The 16,593-nt window shown below is 40.5% G+C and overlaps 1 protein-coding gene across 1 annotated transcript in view; it reads right to left on the reverse strand.

Moving 5' to 3' along the window:
- Nucleotides 1-9,277, reverse strand: part of SYBU (syntabulin) — a gene marked incomplete at both ends in the record, with an annotated part of 46,977 nt that extends 37,700 nt beyond the window's left edge. The window contains 2 exons of the mRNA XM_081325622.1: nt 4,618-4,828; nt 9,251-9,277. Of these exons, the coding sequence (XP_081181748.1) occupies nt 4,618-4,828; nt 9,251-9,277 (238 nt within the window). The remainder of the gene's footprint in view (nt 1-4,617; nt 4,829-9,250) is intronic.
- Nucleotides 9,278-16,593: the final 7,316 nt, after the last annotated feature.

Here is a 16,593-nt window from a genome sequence, read left to right on the forward strand (position 1 = left end):
CTCAGCAACTGAAAATATTTCTTTTATTCTAGAGCTATGATAAGTTAATCTAGATCAGTGATGGCAAACCTTTTAGAGACCGAGTGCCCAAACTGCAACCCAAAACCCACTTATGTATCATCGGGTGCCAGGTGGGCATGGCCCATTGGGTGGGCGTGGCCCATTGGGTGGGCATGGTTGCTGTGGTAATGGCAGACTGGGTGGGACTAAAAAGTTCAATCAATCAATTCCAACTTTGCGAGATCTTTTTTTGCCCCACAAAAAGTTGAAATTGATTGACTGACTGATTGAACCTCTTTTTTTTTTTTGCACATGGCGGCGGAGGCCTAAAGCGAAAAGGTTTTATAAAACCCAGCTGAAGGTCTAGGACTGGGGCAATGGCGTGTCTGCTCACAGATAGGGCTCTGTGTGCCACCTGTGGCATGAGTGCCATAGGTTCACTACCACGGATCTAGATTGATTGCTGTCCAGAGGTAACTATTCAGTTCGCTGCCTGAAAGCATCATAATGTGATAATTAACTGGCAAATTTCAAAGTATAAACAAAAAACTTGCATTCTGTCACAGACACATTACCATCTGAAACAATTATCCAGACTGGGAGTGAATTGCATGGTTTTCCCATATTCGTACAGCACATCGGTCTATATAATTTGGTATGTTTTAAGTAATCTTAATTTTTGTTTCTGTATGCCTCTGGTTTGAAGGTACAGTAATCATTTTGCAAGATTTACCATGTTATACTTATGCATGGACCTTGTTCATATTCATCAAGTATGCTTTTCGGTTATAATTTTATAGTGATATGCAATAGTCTATACTGACTCAAATGGTATGTATTCTGGAAATAGTGCTATCCTAGTTTGAATTTCATAGAATACTGCAATATATTTTCTATACTGGAGTACTGAAAAATAGGTGGCTGTAACAGAATCATATTAATGGCATTTGATTAAGTTAGAGCATTCATATTGATTTAGGGAATTTGGATGTCCAAATCAGTTCAGAACTAATCTCTGATTGGACCAGCTTTGATTCATATCAATTATGGTCTTTAAAACATAAGTACAGATAGCATCCAGATTGGTTTGAATTGATTTAGACTCATTTGATCTGAACTGGTTTGCATCAGTTCAGAAGGCTAAACAGTCACCCAGGTCTAGGATGAATTTTATGAGAAGGTAAGCATTTTCTTCAAGCAACTTTGTACTAATTGCAATACTTTGCAAGATCCAAACTAGCACACATTTCCACTACCAGGAATTATTTAGTAGCCATTGCTCTTTCTGAAGAATACCTTCCCTGCCTCTAACCTGTTGGTTAGGTTTGCTGGAAGTTGGACATTCAATACTAGCCTGAGAAACATTCACTCCCCATCCTTGCCTAAGGCTTAAGGCTGTGCAGAAATTTAGCTCTAATCACCAAAAAGTGCTTTGAAGACCTGGGAATGCAAACAAGCATCTTTTTGCAACACACTTGTCCTTTTTGCAGGATCATAAGGATACCTTCCACAGTGATAAATGTTTAAATATGCTACTGGTAGGTTTTATCTAAAGCAAATTCAGAAACTGAATCCACAGCACCCTTCTAACAATCCACACAGATATTCTTCCTTTTGCATACTACATCTGCCAGAATCAACTATGCTGACAGATTTGATCATTGACTCAGACATAGGTCAGAGTTTGTTTCTGGTGGATCATCAATATTAATGAGTTAAATAAGTCAAAGAGCATTAACAGATTATAAATTCAGAACTTCGTAATTTGTAATTCCTTCCATCTTGATGCCCTTGTGACTATTTGGACAGCATCCCATATCCCTCAGCCAAGAAGGGCAATCTGGAATATATTAAGCTGGCGAAACCTCAATAATTTGCATATTTTATACAACGTGACCAAGGAACATTAAACAGCTGTCAACAATGTGTAAACCCCAGCAACTTTAGTGAAAGAGCTACGCCATCTTTTCAGGCAGATTTTAAAATAATTGTTTACTAATTCAAACAGCAGAGTACGATTTTAGGCAGTGGAATATGTTTCATATACTTAGGATTGAATCTCATCAACTAGGATTTTAGCTCTACTGCAGGTACTGAAGCATAACAGCACCTGGAAGAAGAAAGCAATAAACAACTGTACCTCTTGGGAAAACATGTTTTTGACAAACCTAGTGATTGTTATCATTTATCAAACCAACTGATTGGGGGAATTCTTGGTGCTCTTTGAGCTTGGCTGTTTTCTTGCAGACATTTCATTAAGCAAACTAGGTAACATCACCAGTGGTGCTGCATCTTCAGACAAGCACTGATGGTGTTATCTAGTTTGGGTAATGAAACATCTGCTAGAAAACAACCAAGCTCAGAGAGCACCAAGGATCCCTGATTTTAACCCTGAACTACAAATATTCTCCTTTATTGAAACATAAGTTTAATTGGCAAAGAATAGAGCAATTGGCTCAAGTGACTCCATTAATATTTGATTTTTTATGGTATTAATAATTCAATACTTGAAATTGTTGGATAAAGCAGTGCTTTTTATCCAAGGCAATGATATTCACTTAAACCAGTTAAAATAATATTTGAATAATTATTCTTGTGTTTCGCATTCACAGACCCATTAAGTAGGCCACTGACATTACTGGGTGAAAAACTATGTAGAAAAAAAACTAGAAAATGGCAAAAATGCAATGAAAAGGAAATCGAAGAATTGAAGGAAATATGCAGGGGTGTCTATGCCAAGATGGTGGGTGCAATAGTACAATCAAAGCCCTGACCCTTTGTATATGCACTCATCTGTGGATATCCCTGCCCAGGCCTCCCAGAATTTAGAAAGACTCTACTATAGTTGGTACATTTCAAATGTATGTGTAGGAGGAAAGCAGGTAGAACCAGGGGGTAGTTTGTGAGTCATCAGCCTAGAATCATTATGTTCCCACAAACAGTCTAAATCCAACTTCTCTTGAATACCATTGACCCTTATCTGGTGCAAATTAAATATTGTATGTTGGTTGACTAGATTCTTGGGGATAGGATTGAACAACAAATCTTCTGAACTGAAACTAATGTGTGACTCTGATCCTTCACAACTGACAGTGTGGCCTTCAACCCTCAGCATTCTCAGCTGATACTGCCTATCAAGAATTCCATACATCTAGAATTGGTTGGTTAGGGCTACCCTATTCTCTATCACCAACTCCTTTGTAAAGTTTTCTAATTTGGGGAAAAGGCAACATGATGAGTATGAAGCTATGGACCTCCCTCACTTCACCAAGAAAAATATCACTAAATGGAAAGGTATGGAAACTAATATGTGGACCATTTCTTGTCATCTGGGAAAGGAGAAAAATGGACTGCACTGCCATTTGGTAAGGAAGAATCTCAGAGAAAGCGAGAGATGATCCTATAAAAGTTTGAAGTAAAGGAGGAAGTTGATCCAATGGAATGGGAAGAAGTAGCTGAGAGATCTGGTTTAGGAAAAACAGAAATGTTCTATATATGTAGATTTGAGTATGGGTATCAGAGAGCTATCAGTAATATGTGTTTAGGGAAGGATACACAAATGGGAGAAAGACTTGTGCATTCAGAGAAATGGTCTACTGTTCTGAGGCTGAGATCTCATGTCTATTGTACAGTCAAGATTTTGGGCAACTTCTTTACAAATCTGTCTTTCTGTGAAATAGATTTATGTGGCCAGAAAGTTGTTGGTCTGCATCTCGGGGCTCTGCTTTTACTTGCGGCATGTATCCAGATTCCTAGACAAATGACTTGATTTGACAAATAGTTTGACCAGTTTTCCCTTCTATGGGAAAATGAGTGTTTTATACAGGCCACGCCCAACATAGCAACATTGATAGTGCTTGCTTACACTTCCAAATATGCCAGAATGGCTAGGGAATCCTGTAGTGTAGAAGATGGTTTTGTATCACAGTTTTCAATAGTGGTCATCAGTTTATGTTTTGTTAATGAATTCCATATCGATTGTTTTCAAGTTATGATCATAATGGAGCCTTGTAAACTGTCATATATCGTGACATTTGTAAACAGGTCACCATGTGACTAGACCTGATTTCACAACTTTTATTGCGGTGGTCATTAAGTGAATGTGGCAGTTGTAAAGTGAATGTGATGGCTTTCACTATGAGGAGTCTTTTGTTGGAAACCTGAAGTAAATGCTGTTTTTTGACAAAACCACTGTAAATTGCAATTATGTGACCATTGCAAACAGCTGTAGTCTGATGGTTGAGTGTCCAAAATACAATCGTGTGACTGCAGGGGGAAGAACAATGGAGCCTTGAAACCAGGTTGAAATTAGCTTTTTTTTGGGGGGGGGCAGTCATAACTTTGAACAGTTGCTAAGCAAATGGTTGTAAGTTGAGAACTATCCATACTTGGACATCTTTAGATGGAAGTTTGATAAATTCATAACTGCTTATCACAATGGCTACAGATTATCCCCAGTGGTGGAGAAAGGACAACTTTCATATATAAAGGAAAATTGAGAGTTGCATTCTGGGCGGGTGGGGAGGGTGGATTACAAGACCACTAAGATCATTCAATGAGAATACGATAAAAACAGCCCTTGATCCTAACTGAAGAACATTTTTTTTTCAGTAATACCTGAGCAAAAGCTGTTGCTGCTGATTGTTCTTGCAGACCCTCCAGATGAGCTTAAAGGGTTGAATTCTTTGCTTTCCTCTTCAGAAAAAGGGGATTCCGATGCTGGAGACACCTTCTGGTAAGGGAAGTGCTGCTGCGGGTGATGAGGCCGAAGTACCAAACGAGGAATCCGGCTGCGGCAAAACTCCTTGTCCTGCATCTTGTGCTCTTTCTAAAGGGAAAAGATAGTAGTGTCACTTGCCCTGATGACGCTCCCTAGCTGAGTAAGGAAACTTCTGCAATTAAACAAACCACATTCAAGGAACACCAAGAACTCCACAGGTCATTATCTGAGCTACAGATATTCTCTTTTATTGAAAGTTGTCTCTACTGTTTCCTAGATCCACTTACACCCATGTCCTGACTAATAACATGACATCAGCAAAATGGCTGCTGGCATTGTATTTTATCCAATGAAAGCTTGTGTAATTAGCACACCGGTTGAAAACAATGAACCATCTGGCTTGGAGGCCAATGATTGCCTTTTGGCATGCATATATGTACATTTATATTACGTTCTGAGCACACATTCAAAACTATTGAAATCAGTGAGGATGTTGTGCATCATTGGATGCAGAGAAAGCCTTTGATAAGGTGCAGTGGTAATTTTTGAAATAAATCTTGCTTGTGTGGATATTTCTCTTACTTTAATTGAATTAATACACTATGGTTTCCTATTGCTACAGTTATTACAAATGGTATTATTTCTTTGTTTATCATAATACTTCATAACTTCTAAAAGACCTCCTTTATCTTCAGATTTAGCACACTGAAGCACCTGGCCTGCTATGAAACACAGGAAACTTTCAGTACAAGAATTCTCGAATTGAATACAAATTATTCATGCATGCTGTACTATATTATGTCTCATTAGGTCTTACCAATAACTACCTATTTTTCTACACCAATATTTGATAATTTGTCAGATTACACAATTAACTGAAGCTCCATATTCTTCCTATAGACTCTAATATTTCTGTGACAATTTGTAATAATTGGCTTTCAATTATTGCTTGAATTCTTTTAAAAAACTGTAAATTTTTATTCTAAGGAAAGTTTATTTGTGGATATAAATATATTTTTGATCACACATAGCTATAACTCCTATAGTAAAAATATAACATAAAAATGAATATTACTTCTATGTAAAAATATTTCTAATTTTTAAAAATGAATTGAAAAGATATTAAATTTTGGCATTTTTTTTGTACAGAAAGAGCAACCTTCTAGATCACATCTTATTTACTTAAGTGAACAGCCCAGAGTTGATTTGAAATTGGGTTGCACCCAAATATAAATAAATGAATTTGGGACAGAAATGTATTTTTAATCCTTATTCCCAAAACTAACTTTTATTCTTGAATGATCCCATTTGCAAAATTATAGGTTGGAAGTTGTGATCAGCTACTTCAAACCAGCTTTTTGCCAACATATGAATTATTTTAACTGGAGTTTGAATTGCCTAAAATAGAATGGGCTTCTCATCTTCAATTAAGCAATATTATTTTTACAGTTGCTTCAAAATGTACTGGCTATTACTATTACTATAATTACTATCAATATTTTCCATGTTTTGGATGATGCCATATCTATATTTTTAATACACAAAGAGTATTAGTTATTTTCAAGAATTCTGGAATAAACATTTGCAATATCCTATAAACATAGATTCACTGATAATGGTCTTAAAGATAATTTAATGATTCTCATTTATCATTTTTCTTCTAATTTACTGACATCCTAGAAAATGTTTAAGAAAGTTGACAGCTAACATTATTTGGTTGGAAGTATAAATTAAGCATGGATATACTTATTCATATGGTTGGGTTTATCCCAGAATAGATCCCATCTTGGTTTAAAAAGTGTACTACTTTTTTTTGAAATTTATCAATGTATGAAGAATTATAGATTTATCAAGAACAGGCGTAAGGGGAGCAAAGAAGCCAGTTTTGGGTGTTGGAAAGCCAATGTGATTCCAAATTTACTATTTTGAATCACCAATATGTGTTTGCTTTCAGTTTGCCAACTTCCTTTTTATCAATGTAACTGAATGATCACTCAACGTACGATCAATAAACAGCGAAGTATTTAAAAATTAAGCTGAATGATTTCCTATGCGTATTTCTCATTTCCTTTTTTTCTTTCTGCTATTCTTGTAACAGTGTGTATGTCTTTGTGTTCCCTATCTTCTTTTGTGAATTAATTATTGTAATCCTAATTAAATTAAAAATTAAATGAATTAATGGTTTTATTTAAGCAATAACATTATTTGCTTCAAAAAGAAAAACAAAAGGAAAAGTCTATGGCTCAGCAATAGGATGAGGTTTTCCATCTACAGGAGGTACTTTCAATCATCAAACATTTTCAGACATCTGTGAAATAACGGAGATGCAGCTAAATCGGCCTTCTCCAATGTGGTGTCCCATAGAAAATCCCTTAATTCAGTGATTCCTTGAAGATGTGTGGACTTCAACTCCCAGAATTCCCCAACCAGCGCTTGTTTGCTGGAGTTGGTCCACACATCTTCAAGCTGCCAAGGTAGAGAAACACTGTCCTATCAAATACAATTCAAATACACCTGAGGAGCATCATATTGTCAGGTAAGGAGATATTAGATGTTCCCATGAGAGACTAAATCTAGAAACAAAATAGTTTCATAGTCTATCATAGTAATCTCATAGGAAAATCTTTGAGCTAAGTTTGATTCCTGTTGACTACATGGACACATCCAAGCTGTTTTCTCAATAGTGGTACAGAAGTAGTCCACCATGGCTTTCATGATGTTTTTCCAACTTGCAGTTTAGGTTCCAGACCTAGGATTTTTTGTTTCCCACCTGATCCAGTTGAACATTTTCAAGATTGGGCAAGGCTGGGCTGGTGTTTCCCCTTGGTCAACTAGAACTGATTTTAGGTGGTTCTTAAGCATTCACTCCATTAATGTCTTTGGCATTGGGCCACTGGATGCCTTAATAAGTCAAAACAGAATTGATAAACATGAAAAAGGGGCCCATGAACATGTTTATCATATTAGTTAAGGATACACAAGCTGAAACTCAGGGGCTACCATGTTTAAGAGCTTCTCTAGTAGTTATCTCCAAATGTTAATGCAACTTGACTGGGTAATATTTCTGAGGTCTTTGTTTCATCAATTCCTTTAGCAATCATTCAATTTATCAATCAATCATTCTCACTGTATCATTACATAATATGATTATTATCAATCATTCATTTACGTTTCATTAAATCAAGTGTAATTTCGGTCTAATTTTGGGACTGGGGTTTTTGGCACATGATCAGTCCTTGAGTCTACTGAGTAATGAATGTTTGATAGAGATCCACTCACAGGGGGGCTCCAATTGAAGAGCTGGGCTTCTAGTTGAAGGTCAGTCTTTGAGCAAAGAACTGTTGTAATGTCCAAAAACTCTTAGGGTTTATACAGAGATCTGGTCAACGTACTGTACCTTAGCTCTTTTGCAGTAAATCCACATATATTTCAACTCACCTTGGAAACACAAAAAGGTACATTATATTAATTGTTAATAGATTGGTCTTAGCTTTGTTTCCTTGGGGAAGGTACTCTATTTAGAAATGAACTCCAATGTCAGATGCAAAGAATGAAGGTATATTAACCTTTCAAAAGAAACAGTTTCCTAATTGAGAGACTCAGAGGCCCAGCCAGCATCACCAGGGAGAAATAGTAATGAATTTATTCTGCTGTGCCTCAGCTGGAAGAGGGACTCAAAACACAATTATCAGAGTCCTCCTGTCTCTTCACCACCACTCTGGTCCCTGGAATCCCAAAAGACTCAGCTACATGGGGAAAGGGGTGGGAGGCGATCCAGCTTTGAGATGATGTATTGTTGAGCTTCATTCTCTCTACTCCTTCCCCCCACCCCCACCTCCCTGCCCGTACCTTTCTGAGCTTTGGGCTGACGTTATTTATTTTTGAGCTTGATCCCACCCACCCATTCTATAGAGAAAGATCCGCAGCAGAGGCAGAGCCACAGAAAATGATGTCAGCCTCCTTGGAAGTGGGGCGGGTGGGTGCGTGAAGGATGCATACCTTCAACTGGGGAGGGATCAGGTCCAGCTTCTACCCATAAGGGTGTCCTGCAGCCTCATCCTTACCCCCCCCCGCCCAATACTCAATCTCCGTCCGTCCATCCATCCATCCATCCATCCATCCATCCATCCATCATCCTACCAATCAACCAACCCATGCAGTTTCCCACCGACGGTCGAGGGGCTGTCAATCACGATCGGGGTGACGAGCATCCCTCCCCCGCCCCCGGCATTTAAACACCGCTTCTCGAAGGGCATTTTGCGTGGCCGGAGTTTGGGTGGGGTAAGATGAAGCAGCGGTCTTTTCTGTCTTGTGTACCGAAGCGGGTAATCCACGCGTTTGCCCACTTCACAGAACGTAGGCATGCACGGGTCGCGTGTGCATTTGGGCTCGAGTCTTTAGGTAGCTGAGGAGCATGCAGACAGACGGGCAGGTTGGAAAGGAGATCTGGCTCCTACCTTGGTTTTCCTCCCTCCCTGCAATTGCCCCCGGTTCCCCTTCTCCGCTCCCCCCCTCCCGTCGCCCTCTCACCTTGCCGCTTTCCCGGAGGGGCCCCATCCCGCCTGGCCCGCCTGGCGGAGACAGCAAGCTGGGCTCCTGCGCGAAGGACGGCGAAGTGGCAGAGAGGGGAGAAGCGGGGAGCTGCCAACGCCGCAGCCGCTCCCACCGCCTGCCGTCCGTGCTGGCGCACCGCAGCCTGAGCTCCGGCCAGCCCCGCCTTCGCCGTCCGCTCGCCCCGCCCTGACACGTGGAGAGGCCGGCTCCGCCGTCGCTGGCGGGCGGCGGACTGAGCTGACTCGTCGGGGCTCCTGAGATCGCTGCCGCCGGCGGAGGGAAGCGGGAATCGTGCCGGCCGCCTATTGAGGCGGCGCCGTCTGAGATAAAAGGGGTGTGCGCGGGCATAGTGAACGGGGAAGATTTGGTGTGTGTGTGTGTGTGTGAGTGTGTGAGTGAAAGGCAACGGCTCCTCGGTCTGGGAAGGCGGTCGCGACCTGCTCTTCTTTGCTTGTTGTTGTTAGCTGCGAAGTCGTGTCCGACCCATCGCGACCCTATGGACAACGTTCCTCCAGGCCTTCCTGTCCTCTACCATCTTCTGGAGTCCATCTAAGCTCACGCCTACTGCTTCAGTGACTCCATCCAGCCACCTCATTCTCTGTCGTCCCCTTCTTCTATTGCCCTCGATCTTTCCCAGCATTAGGCTCTTCTCCAGTGAGTCCTTCCTTCTCATTAGGTGGCCAAAGTATTTGAGTTTTAGCTTCAGGATCTGGCCTTCTAAAGAGCAGTCAGGGTTGATCTCCTCTAGGACTGACCGGTTTGATCGCCTTGCAGTCCAAGGGACTCGCAGGAGTCTTCTCCAGCACCATAGTTCAAAGGCCTCAATTCTTTGGCGCTCAGCCTTTCTTATGGTCCAGCTTTCACTGCCATACATTGCAACTGGGAAGACCATAGCCTTGACTATACGCACTTTTGTTGGCAGGGTGATGTCTCTGCTTTTTAGTGTGCTGTCTAGATTTGCCATGGCTTTCCTCCCTAGGAGCAAGCGTCTTTTAATTTCTTGGCTACAGTCCCCGTCTGCAGTAATCTTGGAGCCCAGGAAAATAAAATCTGTCACTACCTCCATTTCTTCCCCATCTTTGCTATGCCTGGATAAAAAAACAACCCGGGTGCCCGGTTTGCAGAGCGGCTGCCCCTAATTTTCCTCGGCCTTCCCCCCCTCCCCAAATTTTTTAAAATCCAATTATTCTTAGCTCCCCACTTGTAGCTAGCTTTACGTGTCTTCTCAGCCAGTGAGAACCATTGAGCCTTGGCAGGGGTGTCCGGGAGAGTGAGAGGAATCATTTAATACAGGTTGTCCTCGACTTACAAAACAGTTCATTTTAGTGACCGTTCAAAGTTACAATGGCACTGAAAAAAGGGACCACTTTTTCACCCTTAACGCCCGTGGCAGTATCCCCGTGGTCAAGTGATCAAAATTCAGCGGGTTCATATTTAATGACGATTGGGCAGCCCGAAATCATGCAATCATCACTTCTGAGAAGCAAATTCAATGGGGGAACCAGTTTCCCTTAACTGTGTTACTAATTTGACCACTGCAGTGGTTCACTTAACAGCTGTGGCAAAAAGGTCGTGAAATGCGGCAAAATTCACAAGGTGAGGACTACCTGTATACAACACATATTAAAAAGAGGCGGGGTGGCTTCTGACTGCCTTTGGGAACATTTTGACAGTCCCCTTCCTCCCCCACCCAATATACTCCTGCATGTCTGGGCTGGGAATCTAAGCACGGTAAGGCTTGATTAACCCTTAGAGAGGAGAGCCCAACTGGGAAAATGTATGCTATACCTAGAAGGAGGTATGGGCTAAGTCTTGCAGGATAATGGCTGTATCCATGGTAATCTTAACCATTAAAGGGTGCTTACTTACGTATTTAATTTGTGGCTGCTGTCAGATTGTGACTGCAAATGCACAGTATTGTTCATCAGGAACAACTTTCCTGATGAACAAGTGCTTGGATCTTGCTTGAGCAAAAGCTCTCCTCCATTAAAACAGAGCCTCTTTTTCCAAGTAAGCCTGAAAAAAAAATCCACTCAACTAAACTGATGAGATTCTTGATCATATTTTTCAGCCTCATGGAAAAGCTAAAAAGAATTGAACTGTTTTGTTGTTGTTGTTAGTTGCGAAGTCGTGTCCGACCCATCGCGACCCTATGGACAATGTTCCTCCAGGCCTTCCTGTCCTCTACTGTTTTAATGAATAGCAAAGAACTGCATTCATGTGTGGTTGGAAACACTTCTCACCAATCATTTTTGAACACTGCCTATCCCTAATTGGGATGAATATCTGATTGGATAATTAACATTGGCTTGATTGTTTACTATTTAGAGGTGAAGAGTGTGTATAACTGGCCATCACTTCTGCAGATTACTTGTCTCTAGTACCCTCTAATGGCTGTTCCAGAAATATGGCTTTACTTTCTTCAGGCATAATACAGGCTTTTGCAACAGCTGAGTTATGGTGCCCCAATTTATTTATTTTCCATTTATCTATTCAATTTCTATAGCTTCCTAACTCAGCCAAGTGACTCTGGGTGGCTTGCAATTCTAAAATATAAACATTAAAGCAACGGAAACATCCACAAAATAAATATGTATAAACATCAGCTGGTAAATACAAATAATGGACCCTTAACACATTCTGAACCCCAGGCTTGGCTACATAGCCAACTTTTTAAAGTATTGGGAAAAGCCAACAGGGTTGAGATCATTTTATATTCTAAGGGGAGAATATTTAACAAAGCAGGGGCTACAGCAGGAAAAGTTCATCTTCTAGTTCCTGCCCGTTGGATTTGCAGCATGTCCCATCTGTTGGATCAGACTGGAAGGGTAGAAACTGTTGGAAAAATGACAGTCCTTCAGGTAATCAATACCTAGCTGAGCAGGCTTTATTGGCTTCTCTTTAGTGCAGCGTTTCCCAACCTTAGGAACTTGAAGATGCGTGGACTTCAACTCCCAGAATTCCCCAGCCAGCATATTTGGGAGGCATTTTGCACAGGTTCATATAGGAAGAAATCCAGTTAAAACAAAATCGTTAATTCCATAGGGAAACCTTCACCCTACTCCGTGCCTTGTAACTGTAGTGTGAGATAGACACCTGAGCAAATAAACCCATATCCCTAGCTTGAATAATTTAGGTGCGTGTCAAATTTTAAAAATCTTTTCGCATTTAGGTTGTGCTGACAAATGAAATAGCTTGCATCACTGAGTGTGTCACATTGCCATTCCAGATCTTCTCCTCGGTATCATTTATTTATTTAGAGTATCAGCACTTCTTTCTGTAGTCCTCAGAGGTTCTTGGAGAACTTTGCAAGGTTTATGTATGGTTCACGTATGAACTCTAGGAGAAGAAATAGCCAGATGCCCATATGGTACCAGCTATTCAGGAAGCCATACCGACCTAGAGATTTATTTATTTCTTTATTTACCTTCCATCTTTATTATTTCTACAAATAACTGAAAACAGTGAACATATCCAGCACAACATCCTTGTCTTATTTTCTCCAAAACAACAACCCTGTGAGTCGGTTTGTGCTAAGAAAAAAAAATAACTGGCCCAAAGTCACCCAGCTGGCTTCCATGGCTAAGGCAGGACTTGAACTCATGGTCTCCTGCTTTCTAGCCTGGTGTCCTTTTTTTAATATAAAGGATTTTATTGAATTTTATAGGGTTAAGGTTAAAATTGGGTCGGGTTAGGGATTAGGGTTTAGGGTGGGGTTGGGATCAGGATTGGGGTTGGGATTAGGACAGGGTTGGGATCAACATTGGGGTTGTCCCCCAATAACACTTTCATTCTTTAGCAAACAGGCTATTGTCCGGATACATATGTTCAATTAACAATATAGTTAATGTAGTGATAGATGACTGTAGAAAATGTAATAACTACTAGATCAAACTGGCTCTTCTTGACCTTCCAAATAACATCCATGAAGGACAATTAGGCAAAGCAATGAGGATTGAGCAATCCCTGTTTTCTTTCCCCGATTCATTGGGGCAGTGAGATAGAACAGGACCTTGGATCTGACATCCAGGGTGCCACACTGCATGATAGTGGCCCAAATCACCACAAAGAGCATTGGGGTGGGGCAGTGGCAAGCTGATGTGAACATGTTTCCTCCTCCTCCTTCTCCTTTTTACTATTATTAAATATTTGTTGTTAGCTGCGAAGTCGTGTCTGACCCATCGCGACCCTATGGACAACGTTCCTCCAGGCCTTCCTGTCCTCTACCATCTTCTGGAGTCCATTTAAGCTCACGCCTACTGCTTCAGTGACTCCATCCAGCCACCTCATTCTCTGTCGTCCCCTTCTTCTCTTGCTCTCAATCTTTCCCAGCATTAGGCTCTTTTCCTGTGAGTCCTTCCTTCTCATTAGGTGGCCAAAGTATTTGAGTTTTAGCTTCAGGATCTGGCCTTCTAAAGAGCAGTCAGGGTTGATCTCCTCTAGGACTGACCGGTTTGATCGCCTTGCAGTCCAAGGGACTCGCAGGAGTCTTCTCCAGCACCATAGCTCAAAGGCCTCAATTCTTTTGCGCTCAGCCTTTCTTATGGTCCAACTTTCACTGCCATACATTGCAACTGGGAAGACCATAGCCTTGACTATACGCACTTTTGTTGACAGGGTGATGTCTCTGCTTTTTAGTGTGCTCTCTAGATTTACCATGGCTTTCCTCCCCAGGAGCAAGCGTCTTTTAATTTCTTGGCTACAGTCCCCATCTGCAGTGATCTTGGAGCCCAGGAAAATAAAATCTGTCACTACCTCCTTTTCTTCCCCATCTATTTGTCAGGAACTGAGAGGTCCGGATGCCATGATCTTGGTTTTCTTAATGTTAAGTCTCAAGCCAACTTTTGCACTCTCCTTCTTCACCCGCAACACAAGGCTCTTTAGTTCTTCACTTTCTGCAGTTAGAGTGGTATCTGCATTAAATATTAATATTAAATATTAAGCTATTAATAATAAGGATGTTTTTGCTTTGCATTTACAAATGGCTTTTTATTATTATGTCCACAGTGAATAATTTGCCAAATATTTCCAATTAATAAATATGATCATTTTTTTTAAAAAGGGAGGAGGAATGGCATAGGTTCAGTAACTTGGAAAAGATAAAACACTCAGTCCAGGAGTTACCTTTTGGAAGATAGTTAGCTTCTCTGAGTCATAGTGTGATTTTTTAAAATTTAGATTTCCTGGATTTAAACTATTTCATCCTTTAGTTTTAACTCAGATTATATTGAACTCAAGTGTTGCAGTCTAGATGTTTGTTGAACTTCGGGAAAGACACACTGATTGTCTGACAGCTGTCCAAAATATAGACATAAATGCCTTTTGAAATGGTAGACTTCATACAGCCCAAGTAGCCATTTGTTGTGGATGTTTAGCTCTGGATTCCTTACGTCTGAAGGAGGGCAGGAGAGGGAGGGAGAGAAAATGGACTACAATCCTCCTCTCGATCTTTGGTGAAGGAGATCCAGGGTCAGATTCTGTTTGGCTATGGAATCCAGTGATGATACTGACCTTGATCAGCTCACTGGATTCCACTTAAGGAAGAAAGAATTGTTGATAGTAAATACAAGTAGTCCTCATTTAGCAGCTGCCTCAGACAGTGACTATTTGTAGTTAGGACAGTGATGAAAAAGTAATTTTGTGAGCAATTCGTGTATTTACATCCTTCAGTCTGTAAAGCAAAGGAAAGCCAAAGTAAGATCATAAGCCCAGTCACGGTTTCAATTATTGACTACTCTGTTTAATGGCCAAGCTGCAAGTCCCAATTGTTGTCACTAAATGAGGATTACCCATGGAAATAATATTTGACATGTCTGGTTTCTAAAATTTTGCCCCTGGATTTTCTGAAATAGGAATATATTTCCTTTTTTCTCCTTTGTTCTTTTTTTTTTTGGGGGGGGGAAGCAGAACTGTTCCCTTTTCTTTGGCAGCCTGTTGTCTGTTCACACTTTTCATCCTTATGCTGCTTCTCCAAGTGCTAATTTTATCTGACAACTTCAAGCCAAATGCCCATTTTTAATTATGATTAATTAAAAAAAAATAAGAAATTATGCCTTTTCAAATTTCTTCTGGAAAATACAGAGGCCTGTTAAAGGCATTATTAGTACAAAGAACTATGTGATGGCCTGTGGCAGGGGTAGGCAACCTTGGCTCTTTTATGACTTGTGGACTTCAACTCCCAGAATTCCTGAACCAGCCAAGCTGGCTCAGGAATTCTGGGAGTTGAAGTCCACAAGTCATAAAAGAGCCAAGGTTGCCTACCCCTGGCTTGTGTTCATGTTAAAACAGTCATCCTCAGACCTGATGATCTCCAGATATTTTGAGGTTCTTAAAAGTTGGGTGCATTTAATCCACACAGAAAATCAAAGTCCAAAATGTGTACATTTTCTTTTTTAAAAAAGATAAATTGGTGCCACACAGAAAACAGACACAGTTTGGATCCAGATTTAGTCTGTTTTGCACTGAATTATTAAATCAACCAGTGCTGACCTGGATTTGTGGAAATTATTCACCTTTTGACATTTCAGTACCAAGGACAGAGTAGAAAGCTTCCCAAGCAACATAAATCAGTTAGTTACTGGGATTCTTTCCAACAGCTCCAGTTCTGTTGAAATTGTCTAATCTGAATGCTTGTCAACATTCAACTATGCGTTTAAGGTGATTTATGTCACACAAAACTGGTGTAGAACTAAGCAGTACACTAAAAACAGTAATTAGCCCTGATTCAAGTAGCACAAACAATCTGAAAGGTCTAATTGTAATACAGGATAAAAATATTACAAAAAGGAGGTGGGTTGATTTAATCCACAAACTGAACAGGAATGAATTGCTTCTATGGCATAGTAATCTTTTGTCAGTCACCTGCCTCTGTCCCAAAAGCAGATTACTTAGATAGTAGAGTTGGAAAAAAAAAATAACAGGAGAAAACATGCCGATACACTAAAGATATAAGGCAGTGTAGACTGAATGTCTAACACTAAATTCAACAAGAATAGTGAGCATCCTGGAGCTCTTTAAATAAAACAGATCTACAACTCCTGGGACATTGTAATTTGTCATGCTGGGCTGCTGGAATTTGAAGCTCAGCAGTAGATGGAGAGTCACAGCTTCTTAACTATGCTGCACAAGACTGATATTAAACTTGTATCATCCAAGGTGCAAATAAACAGGGTGCAAATCCTTATGGATATAATTTTCAGATCATCACCCCATCCCAGTGGCAAAAAAAAATCTAAGCCAATTGAAAAAGGTAAATAACAGTCTTTATGAGATGGGAAATGCAGTAGCAAGGATTACCTTTTGAATATATATGGCCATTC

Source organism: Vipera berus, assembly GCF_964194415.1.
Source record: "Vipera berus genome assembly, chromosome: 3".
Taxonomy (NCBI): domain Eukaryota; kingdom Metazoa; phylum Chordata; class Lepidosauria; order Squamata; family Viperidae; genus Vipera; species Vipera berus.